The sequence below is a fragment of the Pelodiscus sinensis genome, chromosome 7 (genome assembly GCF_049634645.1).
Source record: "Pelodiscus sinensis isolate JC-2024 chromosome 7, ASM4963464v1, whole genome shotgun sequence".
NCBI classification, from domain to species: domain Eukaryota; kingdom Metazoa; phylum Chordata; order Testudines; family Trionychidae; genus Pelodiscus; species Pelodiscus sinensis.
In genome coordinates this window covers 61,540,663-61,566,732 of record NC_134717.1, presented here as the reverse complement: position 1 = coordinate 61,566,732, position 26,070 = coordinate 61,540,663, and the positions used below count along the sequence as shown (strand labels likewise).

Genomic DNA, 26,070 nt, shown 5'->3' with positions numbered 1-26,070 from the left:
CCGAGCATCAGTCTGATTCTCCATCTGGATCTCTGGGCTCGGGGAACGAAAGGGTGTCTGGGCTACACACTCAGGGGTCACAGCTTGGCTTGGGGGTAGGGAGCACAGATATCCAGGCTGGGCTACGTGGTGGTTGTTCAGGTGTATTAGCTGGGAGCGGTCTGGCAGCTGGGCTCTGGAGAGGGGGAGAAGGAACAGAGAAGTGGGCTGGTAGATCACAGAGGTTTCTTTACTCTTCTGGGGGAATTTCTGTGTGTCCGTCTGTACTGTTACAGACATGTTAACAGGTGTTTTGAAATAAATTACCAACGTCAGTGAAACTGGCGGCATATGGTGGTGTATTCTGACAAATAAACTTTGAAGAATTTTAAAATAGTGTGCTCAGAATTCCTAATTTTTTTGGCACAGAATGCCCCTAGGAGTAATATATTAATTCCCACACAGAACATTTTCAAACATACCTTCTCCAAACACTTCTCTACATCCCCCATTCAATGTAATATAAGCTACTCTTATGATTTGGTAGTCTCTACAGATAATATAACCACACGCTCTCTGAGACTCAGCCTATTAAGAACGTGAAGCACAGAATAAATGGCTTCTCAAATTTCAGGTTTTCAAAGTATTCTGAATCAAAGATGCGGATCTGGGAATGCAACAGAAATCACATGCTAACATGCAAAAGAGGAATTCAAACTGGTACCCTTTTCATCAATGGGCGTTAGCCGTGAACCCAAGGGCCACACTGGCACATTTTCAATACTCTGACGATGCAGAATTGCTTTCTGACATGACAGTTTAGCCGCACAAGTCACAACCACCACTGTACCCCCAAGACCGCCTGTTGAAATGATCACACTTGATCAGCTTCACACTCTGAACCATTTTAATCTTCCCTGAAAATAGGGGAGATAATGAAAAACTGGAAACCAGGTGAACAGTATTTCCTATTCTGATGAACACGATACGTCAAATAAGCACTGCGTTTGCCAACAGTGGGGTCAGTTCTTCTTTACCAGCCTTGCGAATACAGGCCTAGGAAGAACAATATTTCCTTTGACTCCCTAAAGAGATCTCCAAAACCCTACTTGTGATTGGAACATAAGTCTGTAAAACCTGTTTTTGTAGGTAACATACAAACCCTGAACTTGGACTCAGATTTTGCAAACACTTACTTGCAAATTCACTTCTACAACAGGACTGAAGTGAATTTAAGCATATGCCCATGACCAGGTATTTTTCTTAAAAGTGAGACATTTAAAAAATGTAAAAAATCCATTTTCCTGCCAGCATCTATACTATAGATATAATTCTTTTTTATACGGGATATACCGATCTCATAGAACTGGAAGGGACCTTGAGAGATTGTCAACTCCAGTCTCCTGCCCTCACAGCAGGACCAAGTAACATCCCTGACAGATTTACCCCACATCCTTAACTGGCCCCCTCAAGGATTGAACTCACAACCCTGGGTTTAGCAGGCAAATGCTCAAACCACTGAGCTATCTGTTCAGATAACAAAAAGAGACCACTTTTCACTCTTGTTTTTAGTCTATTTCAATGTCACATTGGCTTGAACTTACAAATGTTACAACGCCTGGATTGCAAAACATGCAGAAAAGTGTTTTTTTAAAAACTGTATCGATTAGCTTGGTCTTAGATTTTTTTCAAAAATAAGTGTTTACAAAACCTGATTTTTGAGCCACATTTTTTTCCTGACAGTTTTCTTTATTGTTTTTGAACTAGCTGAACTGACTCTAAACATCTCTTCGCTCTCTTCAAAGTTATGTCAACATTACTGACAAGGACTGGATATAAAATTTCAGACTATAGAATAATTTTGTCATTAGATAGCAACAGCTAAAGATTAATGATCACAGCCAAGGAAGCCAAAGCAGTGTGACAACGCAGTGTATATAAAACATGTGAAGTCTACATTGCTACGCTCCACAAACTTGTCTACAAGATACTGATCAGATATCACATGGAAAAGATTTTTAATCAATAAGTCTTTATTTTAGACATTTTGTCTGGCCTTAGAACACTATGTCCATAACATTCCAGTAAACCACATTTTTACTACAGAAAAATTGATTTAACAGATTTGATTTTTCTTCTTTCCACTTATACTCACCTGTAGTTTCCCCAAAATAAAAATGATGATGCAAGGCACAACAGGAATTAGACACACAGATGATGGTTTTGCAGCACTGAATTAACATAACAGAAAAGTTCTTGTATGATCCACGGCTATGGAACTGAATGTCAAATTTAGAACTCAGCAGTACAAAGCACTTGCGTATGAAAAGGGAAAACATAGCCACGCGCAAACTTGAGTTCTAAAAGGAATGATAGACAGCATTCTTTCACGGTATGTCTACACTGCATTCCTTTTTTGAGAGAGGAATACAAATGCAGACAAACGAAATTGCAAATGAACCGTGGAATTGAATTTCCCGTATTTCATTTGCATAATTGCATCCGGCCGCTATTTCGAACTACCCTATTTTGAATAAAGAAATACTGTGTAGACGCGGTTTATTTTGAGAAAAAAACCTTCTTTTGAAATAGCCCTTAAACCTAAGGGCTACGTCTACACTGGCCACTTTGAAGTAGGAATAAGATCCTCCGGAAAAGGGCTTTTTTTCCCCGGAGGATCGGGGCCAGTGTAGACGCTCTTTTCCGTTTTTTTTAAAAGCCGGAAAAAAGCGGCGGACATTTTTATTTAAATGCCGCGGGGGATATTTAAATCCCCCGCGGATTTCCCTATTACGGCTTCTGAAATTAACATGCCCCTTCCGGAAAAGGGGCCAGTGTAGACGTAGCCAAGGAGTAAGGGTTATTTCAAAAGAAGGGTTTTTTTCTCTAAACCGCGTCTACACAGCATTTTTTTCAAAATAGGGTATTTCAAAATAACGGCCGGATGTGATTATGCAAATGAAGCCCGGAGAATTTAAATCCGCGCTTCATTTGCGATTTTGTTTGTCTGCATTTGCATTCCTCTCTCGAAAGAGGAATGCAGTGTAGACCTATCCTCAGTTGCTAGGCTGTATAATTCAAAGGTTACTTGCCCTACATCAAGCGTGGTTCTTTGAGATGTGTTCGTCAGTGTGGCTCCGCCGGCAGGTGCACATACATCTCACATTGTGAGATCAGAGCGCCCTGGAGCCCCACATACACCCCCGTACAAAGTCGTGAAGAGCAGAGCATCTGCTGCCCTCCCTCGCAATTCATACCATACGGGAGGACTGTAAAAGAGGGGCTGGTCGTCAGAGCCACAGTGACAACATCTCCAAGAAACACAGTCCCTGTAGGTAAATAACAGTTTGTTCTTCGAGTACGTGTCAGCGTGGGCCTCGCTGGAGCTGACTAGCAACCAGGGTCACCTCAGGAAGAGAAGCTTTCAGCTACCGCAGGCAAAAAAGCGGCAATAGTGGACTGGCTGCAGTTGACCAGCTCATTGTAATTTATATATGGACCTTGATACCAATTGTCAGAGACTCCCTATCTGGTGCCGGTGAAATGAATGGCTTAGCAGAGGGGACAAGGGATATCCCATCTCAAACGGTGGTGTCATGGAATGCGATGGCCTCACGTGGCCTTGATGTGGAGTTTCCAGTGGTATCAATTCCTCCATGCCACATCTCAGAGCTGCAACTGGCTTCAGCTACCAGAACCAGTGCTCACGTTTGGACCAGCTCCTTCTTTTGCATCGCACTAGCTTCTGGCTTGCAACTCCTGTCCTCAACCCAACAGAGGAGATTTCTTTGGAGGAATGGCGGGTTAGGCTCCTCCTTACAGGACAAGCCCACTCGATGGCTAACTCTCTGTGGGTATGTCTACACTGCAGTTATTTCGAAAGAACGCATCTACACACAAAATGCATTTCAAAATAGCATTTTGCTATTTCGAAATAGCACGTCCACACAGAGTGGACTCTGAATCGCATTTAAGGCTGGCCGGAACCAGGTCTGACAGGGCACCAGGTCAGGACTTACTGTGTGGGGCTGCTGCCTGAGGCTATCTGAGGTCTGTGCTTAAAGGAACCCCCCTCAGAAAGCCAGTTTTCAGGTTTCCCTGCTTGCTTGCCTACCTTAATGAGAGACAGCAAAGCATTGTGTGTCTCCATGCTCTGGTTGCTCTCACTCGGGACACCATACCACTTTGCAACATGGAGCCAGAGCTGCCACTGGGCACTCTGGTGATTCTCTTGGATGCATTGCTGCAAGCCTGGTTGCACTTTCTGCAGGCTGCCATCTGGGAGGTCCATCAGGGGGCTGTCAGTATCTAGTAGGCCCTGCGAGAGAGCTTCCACCCTGAGGAGCACTAAGAGCCTCCTTGGTCTGCCCCACTGTGGGCTTGTGCCTCATTCCTCCCTCATGTCCTTCCACTTACCCTTCCCTAACCCCCCCCCCCCCCCGCTTCCTGATGTCAAATAAAATACATGTATTTTCATGATCACAAACTCTCTTTATTTAACAAAACTGGGGGGGGGGCAGATGCGGAGGGGGGGATGGTCAGACTGGGGAAAGGAGGCAGGAAAGGGGAGAAGAGAGGATAGGAGAGGGGAGAGGGAAACCTGGGAGAAGGGAGCTGGAAGGAGGAAACAAGGGGAAGAAGAGGGTGGGGAAGCTCAGGGCTCAGGGTTGGGGGTCTCACCGGACCAAACTGATTGTCACGCAAACCTGCTTCTGGGTCCGCATGTGGCCTTTGGTGGCCAGGCTGGCAGCTATCCTGCCATAGACGGCCACGTTCCTCCATCTAGTACGGGGATCATGGATGTCGGCATCCCACCCAAACCTGAATAAGGTCCATGATCTCCACCCTGGACCAGGAAGGCGCCCACCTTCTCCAGGCCCTGGCAGGCTGCTGGGAGCTGGCAGACTGCTCCTGGGGAGTGGTGGAGGGCTGGCTGCCAGTGGCTTGCTGCCTCATGTTTTGGACCATGGGTCAGGGGCAGTGACTGCTGGCCCTGGGCTAACAGGCTTGGAGCTGGCACAGGCACTGTGGCCAGAGTCAACCCCTTTAAGGGCTGCAGGGAAGAAGGAGAGGGAGACGAATGTTCTTGGCTGAGGCTGGAGTGGCCACCAGGGCACCCTTGGAAGGGCTGGAGACCCTCAATTCTGATATAAGTGTCTACAAAGCACTTATTTCAAAATAGCTGTTTTGAATTTGGCGTTATTCCTTGTGGAATGAGGTTTATCAAATTTGAAATAAGCGCTCTGCTATTTTCGAATTTATTCGAAATAGCGATTTGGCTGTGTAGACGCTAGGAAAGTTATTTCAAAATAACTTTGCTGTGTAGACATACCCTGTTTGTGGTCTCCATTGGCTCAGCTTGTGCACCAGTCTTGGGTATCAGGGCCAAAGGCTCCAGAACCATTGGTACCCGTACTGTGGTTGCTGCCACGAAAGCTGTTTGTGCTGAGCTTGCCGTGGTCATGACTATCGGCACTTTGGCTGCTGAAATGCATTCCCAGCACTCTGCTGGATGCGGTCTTCTCGGGGTGGGCTCCTGGAGTATGACAGCTGTTTGAGGAGGGTGCTTGTTTTCCTTGTGACACATGGACTGCTCTCACAGGTGTTGCTTAGGGCAAACGTGTGTGTCCTACAGGAGAAAGACTGGCACACTGTGCATCTATCTGGAAGTGACTTTTCCTCTACCAGAAGAGGCACCTTATGGATACAACATTCAGGAGTAACAGAAGAAATTCTCATGGTGTGCAGGGAAACTTGCACACGTGCCTGGTGTTACTTCTAGTCTGCACGCCTGAGCAGGATGTCCCAGCCTGCTGCAAACAAACAGTCTACAGAGCAGATCTTTTCATTTTGGGTGCACATCTACTCAGCAGAGCTTAACTTGAAATAAGCTACACAACTTGAGCTACGTAGCCTTTTTTCAAAATTGGGAGCATCTATACAGCACTTATTTAGAAACAGAGCACTAAATAACACTCGTTTTTTTCAAAATAATGTTGCTGTGTAGACGTACCCCCTCAAAGGAATATTTCCATGAAACCTTAGCCACAAGAGTATAAAACTGGTGACATCACTACATATGGAAGATTCTTCTCTACAACACAGCAAAACACGGAGTTCTATCTGAAATGCCATTATGTGAAGAAAATGCAAATGACAACAGAAAGCCAAGCTCTGGTTTAAGATCTGGGAGAACTTGAAGTTGGTTCAATAAAAGCGATTGCTTCATCCACCTTGTCTCCAGTGAGAAAAATGACAGATACTCACCACCATGTTATAGGCATCAGGAACTTCAATTTCAAACTGAAATTTTCCTCCTTGGTAATAACCCTCATCTATTTAAGAAATAAAAAATAAAGAAAATAAATGTTATATGAACATGAAGATAAGGCTCAATAATCATTGCACAGATAACAATAATCACATCATCGTTTAAAACACTGCTATTATGCTTACACCATATTTTTTTTTAAATGTCGTTTTACTAAAGTGACATTTGAAAATTTCTTAGCAGTCCCGCTTTTCATGAGTTGAGGCATTCCTGTCAGCCTTACATATCTAACTTTTCTTGCTTTCATCCTTTCTTCCACACCATCATCTCTGTTTAGAGCACCCTTCCCTGAGCTGATAGAGAAGGCAAGTACTATCTCACTATTCAAATCTGTCAGCAAGACACACTTTGAGCACTTGCCAATAACTACTATACTGATATTGTTAGAGCAGTAGAATCTCCCTACTGTAGATTCAGTTATACAGATCCTTAGAAAGGTATAGCTTGTACCAGGCCTGGACAAAATATGGCCCACAGGCTGCATCAGGCCCAGCTTGCCACCAGATCTGGCCCACGGATGCTACAGGGAGCCCCAGGCAGGCTCACCCGCATGCTGCTCAGAACCGCGGCTGTGGGGCATTTTTTCTTTAAAAACTGTGAGTGCGGAGGGGGAGGGGGGGGGACTTTAGGAGCTGTTCCCGCCCCCAGCACAATCCCATTGGCACAATCCCATTGGCCCATTGTTCGTCAATAACAAGCAGCCACGAAGAACAAGGGGTTCCAGAACACATGGCTGCAGCCTGTGCGGGGGCGGAGCAGGCAGGGAGGCTGATTCAGTCAGGAATGGGCTGCTGGCTGGCAAGTCTCCAGACACAGCCTACCTCTGGCATCCCAGTCCCTCCCCCCGCCCCACTCCACATACCCAAATCCTCTGCCCCCCTCCTGCAACCATATCCCCTCCCAGATCCGGCACCCCAATCCCCTGCCCCAGATCACAGTCCCCTTCTGCCCTAGCTCACAACCAAAATTCCAATTCCCTGCCCTAGGTCACAACCCAACACCCTGCACCCCGGTCCAGTGCCCCAGGTCACAACTGCCTCCTTCACCCAAACTCCTTCCCTTACCCCAAGCTCCCTTCTGCACCCCCCTCCATCCTACACCCCCGCACCTCCTCCATTAATATCGAGGGCTGCACTCTTCCAACACTTTCCAAATTCTTGGAGTGACCCCCATCAAAAAGCATTGCCCACCCCTAGCTTATAGCCACATAGGAAAGGAATATACTTCTTCATCTAAAGCAGTGGTCTTCAACCTTTTTTGCTCATGACCTAGCTGAAGAACATGGTTGATGTCTGTGACCCAATATAAGGTGACTAGAGTGGGGGCTCTAGCATGGAGCTCGGGATGAGCACTCTGGGCTGTAGGAGGGGGCTCCGGCTTTGGAGGAGGAGGGGATCAGGGTTGGGGCAGAAGGGCCAGAAGCAGGTTCCAGCCAATGGGCGTGAGAAGCTAGTACTCAGGGCAAGGACAGTGCACGGAGTCCTGTGTGCTCCCCTCTCCCCCACAAAAAAACCCCACCTGGGAGTCGGGCCTGTTGCAGTGACAGAACAGGCAGGAAGCCTGACTTAGCACCCCCACTGGTCACCCTGCAGCAATAAGACCAAGTGCCCGACATTCCACCACCCAGTCCTGGGTCATGACCTGTCGTTTAAAAACCCCTAATCTAACACACCTTTAAAGAAGTACAACCGTGATCACACGAGAGGTTGTAGTGCTGTAACTATTCTGGGTTAATAAAAATACATACATTTCTACCACAACATCCTATTTATGCCCTAAAAATAGCAAACATGTAGAGTAATAGCATCATAATTGTTTGTTTTAATAAATAATTAGGGAAACAGCCATAGAGTATGAAAATACTTTTTACTGAATGCCTGGAACTGCTCCATATGAAGCCTGTATGAGGCACAGGAATATATCTGTCAGGCAGCCAAGTGACCAACATTCAGGCAAAAGTATTAAATATCCATTTTGTACCACCTAAGTTTGAGAATACTTGCAATTACCATACATTTCATTCCCTCCCATTTTCATTCTGTAACTGTAGCTGAAGGCCTTAATAGCAAAAGTGTAAGCCGAAACACAGAGAGGAGTCCCCCTCCCCCTACTCCTGTATCAATCATTTTCACTCTAAGAATACGGATTAGGGCTGTCAAATAATTACGGAATCATCATTAGTCACTGTTTTAATCACACTGTTAAATAATAATAGAATACCAATTTAAATTTATTGTAAATATTTGGGGATGTTTTTCCACATTTTCAAATATATAATGATTTCAATTATAAGACAGAATACAAAGTGTCCAGCGCTCACTTTATATTATTATTTTTTATTAAATGTTTGCACTGTGAAAATAAGCAGAGTATTTTTTGATCCACTTCATACAAGCCTTATAGTGCAAACTCTACCGTGACAGTCTAACTCACAATTTGTACACTCTCAAAAACAAAACTATGTAAAACTTTATAGCCTCCAAGTCAACTCGGTAGCTTCTTCTGCTGGTGTAGAAAGACTATTTTCTTCCTTTGGACTAATTAATTTCAAATTGAGAAATTTAGCTTTGTTTTTTTAAATATTTCATTTAACTATTTTAGTTAACTTGAACAAAATCAAACCTGATTTAAAAAAACTTGAATACTTAAATTAAAAAATTCACATGCTTGTTGTTAAAATATTATATGTTGGCTGTTGAAGGAAAAAAAATCCAGACTATTTAACATTGTTTTGTTAGTCTTTAAAGTGCTACCAGACTATTTGTTGTTTTTTTAAGTGTACAGGCGGTCCCCGAGTTACACGGATCTGACTTATGTCGGATCCGCAGTTACGAACGGGGTTTGCTGCCCGGGAAGCAAAGCCTCTGAGGATGCCGGCAGCGGGACAGCCGCGGTGCGTCTGGACTGTCCGCTGCCCGCGTGCTCCACGGCTTTGCTCCACGTCTCCCCAGACCAGGGAGACGGGGAGCAAAGCCGGGGAGCACGCGGGCAGCAGACAGCCCAGACGCACCGCGGCTGTCCCGCTGCCAGCATGCTCCGCGGCTTTGCTCCCCGTCTCCCTGATCTGCTGGTCTCCAGCAGACCAGGGAGACAGGGAGCAAAGCCGCGGAGCACGTGGGCAGCAGACAGCCTAGACGCGCCGCGGCTGTCCCGCTGCCAGCGTGCTCCGCGGCTTTGTTCCCCGTCTCCCTGGTCTGCTGGTCTCCAGCAGACCAGGGAGACGCGGAGCAAAGCCGCGGAGGACCCGGGCGGCAGGACCGCAGTGCATCTCAGTCCCCCGCCCGCGTCTCCCTGGTCTGCTGGGGGGGGGGGGGGGGGGAGAGGGTGGCGCAGCTAGTACGCCCCCTTCTCCCCCCCACCCCCGCAGTCCAGACTTTTCTCCGGATGCCTGTGATAGAGCAGCTGGGGCGCTGCCGGTTGGTCCCGCAGCGCCGCTCTGGGCGCTACTGGACCAACCCAGCAGCACCCCAGCTGCTCTGCCCCAGGCGTCCCCAAGTCAGCCGCTGCTGAAACTGACCAGCGCTGACTACAGGAAGCCCGAGGCAGAGTTGCTCTGCCCCGGGCTTCCTGGAATCAGCCGCTGATCAGTTTCAGCAGCAGCTGACTTGGGGACGCCTAGGGTTCTTCAGTTGAATCTGTATGTAAGTCGGAACTGGCGTCCAGATTCAGCCTGTTGAAACTGATCAGAGGCTGATTCCAGGAAGCCCGGGGCAGAGCAACTCTGCCTCGGGCTTCCTGTAGTTAGCCGCTGGTCAGTTTCAGCAGCGGCTGAATCTGGACGCCAGTTCCGACTTACATACAGATTCAACTTAAGAACAAACCTAGAGTCCCTATCTTGTACGTAACCCGGGGACTGCCTGTATTGCTGTTAGTAAAATAAAACAATGTAAATATCTGTCTAGTGATGTTCTCCTCCTAATACAGCATGCCAAGAAAATACTCCATTAATGATTAGCCTTTTGAACTGGAGATACAATTACCTTTGCTAAATGAAATAACCAATCATTTATTTTCTGATATTGCTGTAAAACTAACCTGAAAAATGTTCAAATCAAAAATTGTTCAAAAATATCTGGTGTGTACCTTCTTAAAAATTAAATCTACATCTCTCTCTGAGTTGTGTAAAATATGTATTAAGGTTATAACCACCAATAAGAATGCACTTTTACGTAGAAAACCATAATTAAATCAAGTCTTCCTGACTAGTGATTTAAAATAATGATTTAAATCAAATCCACCCTGACTATTACTGAATAGTCTTTCAACAAAACATCCCTGATTAAACTTATGCAGCTTGCTACAGAATTAGCAGTCCTTTTCTGCAAATTATTTCAGATTTTCACCATCTTTTTGGGTAAGGAGGAGTCTTCAAAATACCAACCATCGTAATAAAATCAATACATCCCCAACTTCCACCCACTGATTTTTTTTGCTACAATGCTGCTAATGCTAATTAAACCTTTAACATGCTAATTAAACCTTTATTCTTACAGTTACTAATTTTTGTTGATTAAATGGAGACAGCAGCCAGCTGAATTTCATGACAGCAAGCTATCAAAACAGATATTAATGAACTTGAATCATTCCGTTACAACAAGGGGAAGTGCTGTTTTACTAACATAAAAATTCAATCTGTTAGTTTGGCCTTAATGTTCAAAACTGGATGCCCAAAGTTCAAGTGGAAGATAGCTGCTGGATACTCAACATTTTGAAAGGTAAGCCCATAATCAGCTGTCTAACTGTGGATTCTAAGTATAGATTTTGGAGCCTATTTATAAGCACTTATTTATGCTTTTAATTGCTAGAAAGTCAATAACTGACCAGACAATCTCCATTACAGACTATTTACGGAGGCATGTGTAGCTGCTGCCCGCTATAACTTTGTTAGAAAGAGAGTTTGTCAAGGACAAACTATGATGGGCAGTACGGCTCAAGGATACTATATCTCAAATGAGGCACAGAACTTAGAGTAAAAAATAAAGGATGAATCACTGGCGTTCCACAAGGCGTACAGATAGTTCGGAATAGGAAGCCTATTCCGAACTATCTAGTTCATGCCGCGTATAGCCGCGGGCACGGAGTCCGCACTAGCAGACATTTAAAAATGGCGGCACCCGGCAACATGCAAATGAAGCCCGGGAAATTCAAATCCCAGGCTTCATTTGCAAGTTCGTATGCCTATTAACCACCCTAGTTCGAACTAGGGTGGTAGTGTAGACATACCCTAAGTCTAGAAGGTGTCATAGGACTCTGTCGCTTTTGCAGATCCAGACTTACATGGCTACCCCTCTGATCTTTGTTTCAGTTACCATATTGTTAACTTAGATCCTGTTGACCCTATAGAAAGTCAACTAACATTTTCCACAGTATTATAAAAAGACACCCGATAAGTGAATGGGCAATAGTTAGCACAGATCAACAGATCTGATGACCTTCACATGTATCCAATGAGCATACCCTCTACTCACAACCAGCTACTAATGTGAAAATTTTGTTATGTTTAATACATTCAATCTTTGCTAACAGTTCTAGTATACTCAGTGGGGCAGTCTTACTAAATTTTCAAGTCCAAGAAAACACAAATTGCATGAGCAGTCCATTTAACTAAAAGAGCCAACATTTCTACTGCCAACGATGTTATTTTTTCTACTGCCAACTATGTTCTTTTTTCTTTACTAATGAGTAACAACAGTGACATCTAGTGTCTGCCTGGTTTAACTCTTGGTACCAACACCACATTAGAAGTGTTACTACTATTCAGAACATTTCTCACAGCACCATACGTTTAAACTGTGCTTTCCATTGATAAGACATGTTTCCTGTGCTGATCAGCATGTTCTTTACTGGCAACAGAGACTGGCACAAAATTAAAGACAGCTCTTAAAAGCTCAGCGCAATTAAAAACTACGAAAAAAGTCTCAACTCACAGAAAGAAGTTGGTATCACAACACACACTACTTTACCACCTGAACCTCACAACTCTATGCTTTCCAGCTAAATGTTAGACAGTTTCACAAAATCTCCAAGCCAGGACCAATGTTCCTGGTAAACTGTGTACTTGTGCACCCGCTCAGAAAAGATTCAGATGCCTCCCAGAATTTGATTAACAGGGCGTCCACATCTAGGTTTTTTGTTGCTCCCCATTAGCATGCCTTAGTGTTCATAAACAATTTATTCTGCACATGGATGAAAGAAATCTACACATGGGTGGAAAAGAGCAGAGGGAACACTGGTCACGACCAAGTCCTGTGGGAATTTGATCAGGCTCTTAATCAGGTAATATTCGGCCCAGCTTTCCGAAAAGCTATGTGGGGATAGACCCCAGTCTGTGTTTCATGTTCAAATATAGTGGCTTTAATTTTTATCCAGCAGAACCTCACTGTGAAACTCATCAGGAAATGATGAATTCTGCAAATCAGTAAGTAAAACTCAGCTCATTTCAAAAATGCATTTTTCACTGTGAAAGTTGTAGTTGCGTTTTTATTACTGATCTATTTCATAGTGTGCTGGCAAATGCTGTGCTGCATATTTGTTGGGAAAAGAATGAGCTCTCCTGACACCACACTTATTAATATTTGCTACTAGAAGATTTGCTTGGCTTTGCTCAGGTCCTTCAGGGAAGGGGGCTGAGGAGGTGGGGGTGCAAGAGTCAGAGCAGAAGGGTGGGGACACAGGTGCAGTGGTGGGGGTCTCAGTGCAGAGAATAGGGGTGGTGCAGGAGTTGAGGCAGGGGATGGGGTGGTCAGGGAAGAGAGGGAGGGGTGAAGGAGTCAGGGCAGGGGGCAGCTCGATGCTGCTCCCCGGGGCCGGTCCAGGGTGGCAGGGGTTGCCACTGTCCAGCTGCTCCTCAAGGCTGGGCAGGGCCCGGCCCGGGGCAGCAGGGATCAATCACACTGTCTGGCCATCGGCATTGCTCCCCAGGGCCAGCCTGTGGTAGCAAGGCACGTTGGTCCTCTAGGCCAGCCAGGGCGGTGGGGGCCTCAGTGCTTGGCCACCTGCTGCTCCACAGCTCTGCAGGGCTGTCAGGATAGTGGGGACATGCTTGCTTGCTGCCCCCATGTGGTCATTCCGGAGTACAACTGTCTCTGCTATCACAGCCCCCCCTTTCCACTTGATGAGAAACAATCCCATTCCAGGCACATCCCATTGTCCTAGCACTGCCAAACCCTGACCTTGCTTTAAGTTATGATAAAAGGAAGCTGCCTTCTAAAATTTGGTGGTCCTAGCTCTTCCCATTTAGCAAGAGTTCTTGAATAACGAGACTCACAGACAAACAGACAGACGCAGAGCACCCTTTTCTGAAACAAGTAGATCTGTAAAGTACTCCTGAAATACTTTTTCAATTTCTCATCTATTTTGTCATCTCTCCATTAACTGCCCCAAAAAGTCTTCAGTAAAGAGATTCTTATAAAACAAGCAGTCTGACAGATACACAAAATTATTTCTGCAAAATAGTTTCAAGTGTCTAGTTCTGCAATTAAACTCCTTAAAGGCTGAAGCTGAGCCAAATGCAATTTGCTTCAGCCTATTACAAGTAGCAAATGTCGCCTCAACATCTTTCTGTTCTTTCTAGACTTTAATAATCTTTATATCTTAAGATTCCATTTTTCAAACATCAATATTTAAACTTTCCCATATGCCCCAACATAAAAATCAGTGCCTAATATCTGTTGTCTTTCTTTAATTGTATATTGTCCATAAAACCTAAGCAGTCCACACTCATGAACAACTTTGTTAGCATGTGTTAATACTAATCCATTCCAGTGTTTCATTTAAAAAATTTACCTGGGTTTACAGTTAGCTGAAAGTAATGGAGCTTGTTTGGATCTGGAAAATTCACTTTACACGTACCTGCAAAGGGGGGAAAAAGTCATGAAAATCATCTCTTTCCATTTTGGGGAGCCCAAATGTCCAATCTCTGCCTTCATTCAGCGAGTACTGCTTTTATTCCAGTGAGCTCATTAGCTGGGGCTCTCTCAAACACTCTCATGCCCCTCCCTATATAGTTTGGGTTCAATGGAAGTCATGTCATCAAATCACCCTCCATACTGTTACGATCTGCAGTTACAAAGAAGGAAAAATGTACCACAACAAGAAAGTAGGCCATGGGGTATTTGTAATGCTAATTAGGTCCTATTATAGTTGCCATTGACAGATAATCCAAGTCTAGAAAGGTGGGACATACAGAACCACTAGCATTTCCCTCAAAGTTCTAGAGGCAGCAACTCCACTTTAAAGTTTTCTGTCCTCAAATCCAGTCTCCTTAAAGGAACCTCAAATGGAATTGCCGTACTGAAATGGACCGGTGGACTTCCCCAGTCCGATAATGAGCCTCTGGCAGTCCCATGTGTCTCATGCTCCAAAAAAGGACCAGAATAGACTGAGCAGGTTATACACATATAAACCTTTGGCTGGATAACTTTTCCACCAAACCCCGGACCATGATCATATTAATGACCTGAAGTACAATGACCAATACTAACTTGTAATTTTCACAGTCTTGATAGAGTAACTGCAAATATTCCTCTTCACGTAAAAGAGCACTTGAAGGGGGAAAAAAAAACCTTAACACTTATGGAGAGGAAAAAGATTTCCCAAACAAACAGGGAGAAATCTCTGCCATAAATTGATGCAAATGCTAAACACAGATTTATACAGAAGTATGACAGACTGTACAGCAGGGATCTCAAACTCCTGGCCCATAGGCCATCTAGTGCTGGAGAATATTCGCAATCTGGCCAGGGAGAGCAGGAGGTGTCCAAACCTGACCCCATGTCCCATCCCTTCCTACCACGGCCCTGCTCTTTTCCCCCTATGACATCCTGCCCCCTGAGGGGCCCAGCCTTGGGGATTATTGGGGGGCCTGGTGTGGGGAAACAGCAGTAGTTGCCCCCTGTCCTCCAGCACTGATGGAAGCCACATGGAAGCGAAGCGCACTCGGCAGGTGCACTCACTCCACTTCCTGGCAGCTCCTGTAGGAAGGGGCGGGGCTTAAGGAATGGTTTAGACACGCCATCCGTGGGCCACCGGGTCAGATTGCAAATATGCTCCGGCCCATGGGCTGGGAGTTTGAGACCCCTGCTTTAGAGTGAAGTACAATTCTGGGAACCTCTAAACACCAGAGCAGGCCAGATGACATCTGTCACCTCGAAAAAAGCAAAATTCGGTTTTTCCCCTTCTATAGAAAGTTTCACATTTTAAAAGGAAGAACTACATTCCTCAGAGGTCTGTGTCCCAAGTTATTTCCTTCACAAACCAGAGACAGTTGATTCACTCTGCAAATCTTTATGTTTTAATTTAATGTACTACTTTCTAAAAACCTCCCTTTGCCACACCACTTGTATCCATACAGAAAAACAGACTCCAAGATTGCCGTGTACTGGAAATCACTCAGGAGCTGATTGGGATAAGATACTATTATAACAAGGACAGTCCTAATGTGACGGACCACGTCTTTTGTGGCACTGAAAGTCAGGAGTTACTATTTTTGAACATCAGGGTTTTTAAGTGGGACAGTAACTTCCATGACAGCCTATGGTACACTATTCTGTACTGCATTCCACAACACATTAACTAAAAATACTATTCACATCCACAAAGTGCAACAACAGCTGTGTTGTACTAAATAGAATACGTCTGTTACCCAGGGACCCCTTGCTGCCAGTTGGCTGTGATTCTACAAGATCCCTTCGGTTAGATATCAGCATAATAATTCACCAAAGGGTGGCACGTGAAATCTTTATCCAGAGCAAATAACCAACTGATTATCATCATAATTGTGAAATGTGGGTATGGATAATAGTTTCTCACGGCATATTTTAACACATCCTCCCACCCCTGCACACATTTAAATATTTTAGCACAAAATAAATTGCACATCAAAACTAAACAAATCTACCTAACATTCCTTGCTCCTTTAAGAACAAAAAGTGCAGATCTCATCTTTCAGGAGTTATTTTTAAAGTAGTATCCCCAATATTCTAATCTAGTGATTGTGTCAAGTGACAGCAGCCTGAAAATGATGATGAACTACTACTTAATCTGTTTTACAGAAAGAGTTAACTCTTTAACTCTCCTTTATCCTTTAATTAAGTATCCCACTTCACTTGCAAATTAGAGAGAGAAAAGGGAGAAGGTACCAGCAGATATCCCCACTCAGAGAACAGAAACCCCTTTAATCCCTGAGATTATTATTGGAGAAGGAAATTAAGTTTCCCCAAATCTATAGCAGTGTAGATTTTAAAAAAAATTGTTACTGTTTTGAAGGGAAGTTAGTAACAGATAGCCCCTAGAAGAAATACATATATTGACAACCCACTGAATGCTTAAAAAGGATGAATATGCATTGCCATCTGCACAAAATAATGTAAATATCATTGTTCAAAATTATCAGAAAACAAGCAAGCTGTCTCCATGCAATTTATCCTTCGCCTTGAAATGCATAAAATTGAACACCATACTTACAAGGTAAATTAGCTTCAAGTTCTGCAACCTCTGTTGAAAAGAAAAGAGATTACCATTAGCGCTGGCTTCATTTTGCATGTGAAAAAAAAAAAAAAAGGTCTGAATAGACAGAAGTGCTCAGCTTAAACAAACTTTTAAACACAAAGAACAACATGTCACTGTTTTCAAGGTATCGTTTACTCTGTTCCAAGACATCTCCTTCAATCCCTCCTTGTACCACACTTCGTGAAATTTGGAGATGTTTATCATGAAGTTCAACTTCTCTTCATACTCCCTGGATAGATGCTTAAGCAACAAGCCGTGAGATCAACTCTTTTTAAGACAGGGTGTATCTGAGGAAGAACATCTTTGAGAGATTAGAGCTCTACATACAAGGTTCATAGCACCTACAAGTGGGGAAGTTTTGTTTATTTTTTGGGAATAACTTATTGCATGTAAGCCTCACAGTTGAGGAAGAGAGATTATAGGCAGCCAAAAACAAGCAAAAAACCTTCTTTCATGTCATTCCACTGGCTTGCAGTAAAATTATAGATTTTAGCTTGCCGTAAAATCATAGGCCATTTTTAAAGAGCAGACCAACATTCCCCTCAAACCAAAATCATTTGCTAGTTGTATTAAGTCAGTATAGAATGCTTTGCACAAAAATGCATAGCTACCAAAACATATGCACAGCAAAGCTCACTGTCCGAAAAATAAATGTCACTTCAGTGACGGGAAAGCCCCAAACGGGATATGTGTCCTAAGCATTAAGATATTTATTTGATATTTGAAGCCTTCCACCATTTTCTTGGAAGCAAGAATGGCATGGTATATGCAATAAGCAGGTAAAATCATGGTTTTTAATGCCCCAGGTGTCACATTATCGGATTAAAATATGATCATGTATATCACTGTTGCAACCACTGTTATATATTCACAACAAATCTTGTATAAACTATGCCAAATAAAATACCTAGGAAGAGCTTATGTTCTGCTGGTTATGGTTAAGCTATTTGTATGCACGTATCATTTTTGTGTTTGAAGTCATGAGTATTGTCTACGTGCTTGTATTTCAGTACGTTTGATTCTGAGCAGCAACAGTGACGCATTTGGGCTGTGTATTCTGAATGCACTATTCAAGTTGAATGGCCAATTGAGGAGTAATTGTCTATAGCCAAGCCAAGGTACAGCCGCATTTGCTCTAATCCCACTGACAGAGACCAGAAACTTCAGGATCTCTACCAAGCATTTGTAAATCTCAATTACCCACCAAGGGTAATAAAAAAAACAAATTGAAAAGAGCCAGACGAATACCCAGAAACCATCTACTTCAAGACAGGCCCAAGAAAACCAACAATAGAACACCACTTGTCATCACCTATAGCCCCCAACTTAAACCCCTCCAACACATTATCAATAACCTACAACGTATGCTGGAATAGGATACTACACTCCGAGAAGCCCTGGGAGACAGACCCATAGTCTCCTATAGACAACCACTTAACCTCAGATTGATTCTTACCAACCACCACAGGACATACCACACCAATACCAACCCTGGAACTTTCCCTTGCCAACAAACCCCGTTGCCAACTTTGTCCGCATATTTACTCAGGTGACATCATCACTGAACCTAACCATGTCAGTTACAAGATCAAGAACACATATTCCTGTTCATCCAGAAATATAATTTATGCCATCATGTGCCGACAGTGTCCTTCTGCTATGTATATTGGACAGACTTCTCAGATACTTCGCCAAAAAATTAATGCCTGCAAATCAGACGCCTTCACAAAGATAAACCAGTTTCTTTTCATTTCAACCGACCTGAGCATAGTCTTAACAACCTTACTACATGTATCTTACTTCAAAGAGACTTTAACACCAGACTACAAAGGGAAACCTCAGAACTGTCATTCATGCTTAAATTTGATACTTTACGAATAGGCCTCAACAAAGATGCTAACTACCTTACCCATTACAAAGATAGCTTCCCCAATTATCACCTCTAGTATCATTCTCTCAGATACTAGCCCTCCCCCTCGCCCCGCTTCTGTTCTAAATCTGATTTGTCAGTTTTATAATGTGTTCACTTTTTTTCATTGTATTCCTTTGGTATATACGGTCATGCCAATTCTCTTCCAGAATTTGATCTGAGGAAGTGGGTCTGGCCCATGAAAGCTCATCACCTAATAAACCATCTTGTTAGTCTTTAAAGTGCTGCATAGTCCCTTCTTTTGTTTCAATAGACCCTGAGACACCCCCATCCACAACTGAGGAGCCTACCAGGAAACATTCAGATTAGCACATGGGCAACGGCACCAATGTACATCAACCTGCCTGGACAGAGAATTTCTAGAATCCATTAAAACGGACTCATGACTTGAGTTGGCACTGTCACTGGAATACACAATGTGTTATGGAGTAAGGACTGGAGAACGAAGGAAGTCTTGGAATTCTTTCCTTTTCTCTCTCCGTTGAAATAAATGAAAATCTAAAGTTATCAAGCTAAACAGTAGATCAAGAAATAGATATTTCTATCATCAACTCACTGACTAGTATTTCTGATTCCCTAAGAAGCAACACGTACATATGCACATGGTAGCAGAGTTAACACAGCAGCTTCTATATTCCATTGATAAATTTTGGTGATGATAACATCAGCTACTTTGACTTTCTTATTTCGTTATCTATTAGCAAAGGTTCCCCTTCTTAACCACTGTTTGGAGGATTCCAAGTGACTATACCCACTATAAACCAAACCGGACATCTCTAGAACTACCCAGCCATGAATGATATCTTTTTGTAACAAAGACAGGCAGGAACAACCTAACAAATATATTAAACAGCCTAGAAAAAAATCTCTCTCGTTTTTCAAACTGCCCCCAAACCTTTCATTTAGTGGCATAATGCAATGTCTGAAATTTTGCTTGGAATATAAACCGTCCCATCATACACAGCAACAACATGTGGGGATGTTTTTGGTTTTTTTTTTTTAAATGCTTAGAACAGGGTTGGGTAAATACCAGCCTGCAGGTGAGATCCTGTCGGGCAGGATTAGACCCTGGCAGGTCACCACTACTCTATTTACTTGCACGGCTGCAGATACCGGCGATCCCCACCCCCATTGACTGCAGATTGCTGTTTCCGGCCAATGGCAGCTGCAGGCAGTTGTGGCCTTCCTGCAGCTTCCACTGGCTGGGAATGGGCAATTCATGTCCAATGGGAGCAGCAACATAGCAGCGGCAGGCTGACATGGGCTAACCCTCACTAACTGCCACCGCTGTCTTGCCCAATCTTGGCTCAGAACATTAACATGCCGTGTTTTGTGATTATTGGTACATGGTGCAATGTTTCGTTACACAGGAAGCAAGCCCATCCCCGTTTTAACCAGAGTGGATTGAAAGTGACTTTCAGAAAGTGAACGATGAAAAGTTGTTTCATGAAAGATTAGATTTACAAGAGAAGTGGAAGACAGGAGAATCAAATGCAGATAATATTATATGGCGAATGTGAAATTGAACAGAAAAGCTGAGATTAGTCAAAAATATAGTTCAAGAATTAGTGAAAACTAATATGAGAAACATTTCTTAAAACAAGCATCTATTAAAATGAGTAGAGTAATTTATTGGAAGGACAAAGCGGAATCCCTAAATAGCTTGGTAAATTTGCAACAGAGATGGAACAGCAGCAAGACGACATTTATAGATGCTCTGGTTACAGAAACTCAATGTCTCACACTGACCTCCACTTTAAGAAGCCATTCCAGCTCAGTATTTACACTAATAATGTACAGCTAAAAATAAGCTACTGAAATTAATTAATTACGTTAATCTGTTTTGAGACTAAATGCTGAAGTGTGTGTCAAACTTATCAGGTTGAACCAAGTTATTATATGCAGTACGCATCTGAAGTTGGTAATTCAATTAGGCTAAATGCCATATACTATATCTGCATGTAACACACTTCCTGTTCAAATACAGGCAGTCCCCGGGTTACATGGATCCGACTTACATCGGATCCCTACTTACAAACGGGGTGAGGCAACCCCGCACTAGCTGCTTCCCCCAGCAGACCAGGGAGACGCGAAGCTAGCGCTCCTCCCCCCCCCCCAGCAGACCAGGGAGATGCTGAGCGGCTTTTCTCAGCAGACGCCTCAGCTTGAGAATAAAGGACTGAGGGAAGTGAGGTGTGGGAGAATAAAACTGAGCTCTGGAGAAATGTTTGGCTGGAGTTTCCCCTACAATATGTACCAGTTCCAACTTACATACAAATTCAACTTAAGAACAAACCTATAGTCCCTATCTTGTACGTAACCCGGGGACTGCCTGTACAGCATAATCAGAAGTTTAACTCATTTTATTAAATGTCTCTTTCTTTGCTGTATGCATAATACATGAATAATCAAATGTATTAACCACTAGAACTTTGCTGCTGTTTTACTATTCTATTGATGTTCTACATATACACAATGCAGCTAACTGGCCATTCAAACCAATTTTATTTGTGGAGGGCGTACTCTTCACACTACAATGCCTCACAATTAGAAGCAGCTATTATTATAACGGATCCCCCGTTTTAAAAATCTGAAAAGAAAACAGAACACTGTGGGGTTTTAAATCAGTCTGAAAATGTATATGTACTGTTGCAAGTATCAGCTTCTGTTATGCGATTCCCACAATGCAGAACAGATGTTTAAATCTCAACCTAAAATATAGAATTTTCTTTTTTAGATTTCAAACATATTGCTATTGACATGAAGCTTTCACACACATTTCTAGTGCAGAATCTAAACTGATGAGACAACAACTCTTTAAGGAAAAGTAAGTTGTGTGTCATTAAAGTGGTTTTCTGTTAGACATGGCACGTGACAAACACTGGAGAGATCTCGCTCGCTAGTTCTCATTTTTACTTTTGCTTATAGCCTGTGTCAGTGTTTTCCATGCATTGTACAATGGTTCCCCGTCTGTGTCAGCCTTTCATATGACTGGGAAGTGAAAAACATTTAAAAAACTGGAACATTCTAAAACCACACAAATTAGCTGGGGGTGCAGACAAGGGGAATAAGAACTGAGCAGCAACTGCAGAACCTGAATCTACTACTAACTCTTTTTCAGAATCAATTTCAAATCGATTAATCTTTTTAAACAATTTAGAGCATTAACAAATGTGAAAAAAGATTAAGTCGAACATTAATAAATTCACTCTATTAAAAAACAAGAGCTTTTAACCAATAAACTCCTCCTTCCTCACTGTAAAATTCCCCAATGACACAGATACGAACACAAAGCAGGATCTTGCTTTGACATACGCACGAGCATGAAGCTCAGACCTGAGCCCCGAAAATTAGATGAGATCCTCCCTCATCCCCCTTTACTGAACAAAAGAATACAGGTTGCACTTCTATAAACTGGGACTCTCTGGTCCTGCAACAGATCACAGATGTTCCAGAATCAGAGAGTACCCGCGCGGTGTAGGGCAGGGACGGTGGACTGCAAGGAGGGTGGGCTAGGAGCACAGAGCTCAGGGAGCCAGGAAGCCCAGGAGTGGGGGGGGGGGGGGGGGGGGGAGTAGGGTAAACAGAGGGGCCAGAAATAATCTCCCCTGGTCCAGCAAAATCTCTCACCCAGGACCAGTGAGGTCCTGAGGATGCTGGACCAGGAAGATGAAACTTCTATAGGGAAATCACATTTTGTTTTGTGCATCTTTGAACCTGCCTGAATTCAAGACATGTCTTTGACATTTATGTCAACGCAATTCCATTCTCCATATCCCAATTCCAATAACGTAACTCACACTGACATTTCCATTTCCATTCTTCTTACTAAAAACTGTATCAACTCTATTATTGAAGGCGGATGGATGTTTCGCTCCCCTGAGCTATATAATTAAATTGTGGGATTGGTATTACAACTGAAGAGAACTTGTAAAGTCCAACAAAGATTTTGTTCAATACCCATTTTTAATTAGAGTAAAAGATGTAAACGGAACTTCTTCCTCTTCCAAATGCTTACCCGAAAGAGGATGTTGTTAAACCATACACTTCGCCTATATGCAATATAACAGTAGCCTACTGAATTATCAGAAAACTAGCAGCAGTAAGTGAAATAAACCTTGCAGGCTATCAGTGCAAAGGAATGGAAGATACAAATGTCTGTCTAATCCAGGAAAAACCACACAATATGCAACCTTGCACAAGTTCAGTTTACTTGTACCACAGAGATACACACATGAAAATTTGGTACAAGTAAGGACTAAAATTAAACTCAGATAACGTATCAGCGCAAACCTCTCCTCTGTAAGCTCAACACTAGAAATAAAGCCCAGACAATACTTTCCTTCGGATTTGTTCCAAAATCTCTTACCTTAATTAACTGATGTGGGCTTTATTGTATTTATCACATACTGTAATGATCATTTCACTGTAATTCCATTTTAGTTTACCATCAATAAGTGTTGATCTTTAATTTACCCTCAAGCTTTTCTTGTCTTTCTTCCCAAAAAAGCAACATTTTACTGTAAGATGATGCTATGAATCTACAAAAATATATTCCTCTTTCAGCATGCAATGCCTTTTGTGACAGTCAGAAAAGGCCTCTTCCAGACATAAAAGAAGATAAACGAATTCATAACTGAACTCTTTTTCAATCTTTAGATGGACAATGCTATGGAAATGTAAAGTATTTATCTCTTTTTCAACCACACTGATCTTCTTGCTCATTATTCTGAGTAACAAGTAGAATTACCGTAACAAAAGGATTAGAGTAAAAACTAATTTCAGTGTTTTTCCCAGTTTATTCACAAGGTGCATTTACATACACTTTTTAATCACTTTCCAATTTGGGAAGTCTTTCATAACGTAAAAGCACGGAAAAAAATTAAAATACGAAAATCTGGTTGTAAAACCACAAAAATGATCAGCATGCTTATGGGGCAAGCACAGTCTCTAGAACAATTAATTCCACTTTTTTAACATCTGGTAGCTTGAAATCTCGGCCATATCTCATCAACAGAATGAAATATACAAGTGCAGAGGTGGTGAAAAATAAGATTTTTCTGTACTTTAAAAAATACAGATGAATAAAATGTATGAATGGTCCCATATGCATATATATTAAACTTTCATCACTGACACTCTAGCATGGTATTTTATTGAATAAATAACTTTATAATAAAATGCAATTCTCATATTTTTGCTTGCCGGCCTCTCAGTCATTCAAAAATAATCTGTCTTTGGCTCAGTCCTCTGAGGCACTGACCATCTTAACCAGTCACGACTCACACAAAAGCTGGTCTTCAAAAAATGAAAAGACGGGTCACTGCAAAAAATGAGTTCTCCCTCTCAGCTGAACGTGATGGCTTTCAAACACTTGAACAGCAAAGTTATAAGTGCCATTTCCAATCTCTGAAAGCTAGCCTGTGCCCACGGTATGTCAGGTGCCAGCAACAGATGGTGAGAATAACACAGAGGTGGCTAAGTACAAGGGGCAAGAGTATGAGCCTTGGTCTACACAAGCTATTTTGCATTGACCTAGTTATGCAGAGGTCTTCACTTAACTCTGTCTCCCATTGATGTGAGTGACCCATGTCAACGACACCGTAACATCTCTTCCCCTTGAGCTCCAACCTGCTCCCTCCATCATTTTCTCCCCACTGGGCACATGTGCCTCATCTCTACATTTATCTTTCAGTTCATGTTAGTTTCAAGTAGGTGTCTCCATTTTCTCCTCAGACCTTCTCAGGGGCAGGCACCCTGATCTACTTCTCCCCATTACGGATGTTAGGAAGCAGGTAACTGACTAATCATGTACTGGGTACAATTTGTATCGAGTACACGATTAGTCAATAAGAGGCCCTGCTGCGGCTCTGCAGTTTAAATGGAGTAGGAGCTGGGTGTACAGGCAGGCCGGCTCCTCCTACATTTAAACTGCAGAGCCACAGCGGGGGTAGGTCCGGACCTAGCATGAGCTGGGACTGAGCAGTCCCAAATGGTGCTGGCTCCAGGACCGCTACAACTCTGGTCCCCACCCGTGCACTTTGAAGACAGTGTTCGGGAGGAACCGACATTTAAGCCGGCTCCCCGCAGCACCAGCTCCTGCTTTCCCCCCCACCTTTGCTGCCTCTGATACAGCCTAAGCATATCAGGTAGGTGATTACATTCCTACTGCCCATTCTCTCTACTGTCACACACCTAACTGCGCCAACCCTGGGCTTTGCTTCTGGTTCTTTTCTATCACATTAACTTTAGCACAAGAACAGTCTATCCTAGGGATTTTAGGCAGCAGATGAACAGATCAGAACTTGGGGTTATCAGTGAGCGCCTATCCCAAGATGACGTGTGTATCTCCTGTTTGGCTCCCAGATTATGGAGCTTTTAATTGTGCGACATCAACTGCAGAAGCAGTTAGCAGGGGAGAAGCAGCCATGTTAATTACTGTTTATCATCCATGACAGCAGCAACCAGTGACCAGAGAGCAACATGGCTGGAAAACAACATTCCTAACTCCCACAATTACTTCCTCCTGTAAGATCTTCAGGACAGGGGCCATCTTTGTATTGTGTGTTTGCAGAATTCCTAGCACAACAGAGTCCTTGTCCCTGGCTAGCATTAGCATTAATAATAATAATCACTCAAAGTCGACAGTAGCCTCCCAAGTTGGGGATGCGCGACTTGGAACTAGGTAAAACTCTTGCACACAGCAGTAAGAAATTGATCTAATCCCCTAGTGTAGACTAAGAATGTAAAATCGCATTTAATTAGTTAACAAGTTAAACATTTAAGTTTGGCCAGTTAACTGATGAAACAGGGACAGGCAGGAGCCCATTCCAACCTGCTGGACTCGAGTGCCTCCCCCTGCCCACCAAAAATGGACCGGAGCAACCTGCATTTCATGGGCAGGGCTGCTCTAGACACTGTGCCAGGCTGCCAATTCCCAAGCCACATGGGGCTAGAAATGGCAGCATGGGGCAGAGATCTGCCAACTCCCACCCCACAACCCTTCTCTCCGACTGCTACTTCTGCTCTCTCACCCCCCTGCCCCCGCGAGACTGCAGACTCGAGTTTGCACAGTCCCCTCTGCTAGCATTGGGCCACCGGTGGGGAGGCTGCTCCCAGGTAGCCGGTTACCCTTTCACATCTCTAGTGTAGACCTGGCCTTAGTCTACTAAAGTTTGTTAGGGATGGTTACAACAGCCACTGTATCTTCATATCACTTACCCATTGTGTGGAGGAGGAAGAATCTAAATATATATTTTTAAATTGAAAACATTGTTGCCATTAAGGGTGCTATGAAAATTCATCTGACAGAAAATGAAAC

The 26,070-nt window shown here is 43.3% G+C and overlaps 1 protein-coding gene across 2 annotated transcripts in view; it reads right to left on the bottom strand.

Moving 5' to 3' along the window:
• UBE2F (ubiquitin conjugating enzyme E2 F (putative)) overlaps nucleotides 1-26,070 on the bottom strand; it is a 95,060-nt gene that overhangs the window by 59,497 nt on the left and 9,493 nt on the right. The window contains exons 3-5 of one of the 2 annotated variants that reach the window (XM_075933968.1): nucleotides 16,775-16,804; nucleotides 14,096-14,161; nucleotides 6,247-6,314 (exon numbers count right to left, since the gene is read on the bottom strand). In XM_075933968.1, the coding sequence (XP_075790083.1) occupies nucleotides 6,247-6,314; nucleotides 14,096-14,161; nucleotides 16,775-16,804 (164 nt within the window). The remainder of the gene's footprint in view (nucleotides 1-6,246; nucleotides 6,315-14,095; nucleotides 14,162-16,774; nucleotides 16,805-26,070) is intronic. The other variant, XM_075933969.1, reaches the window with a different exon arrangement.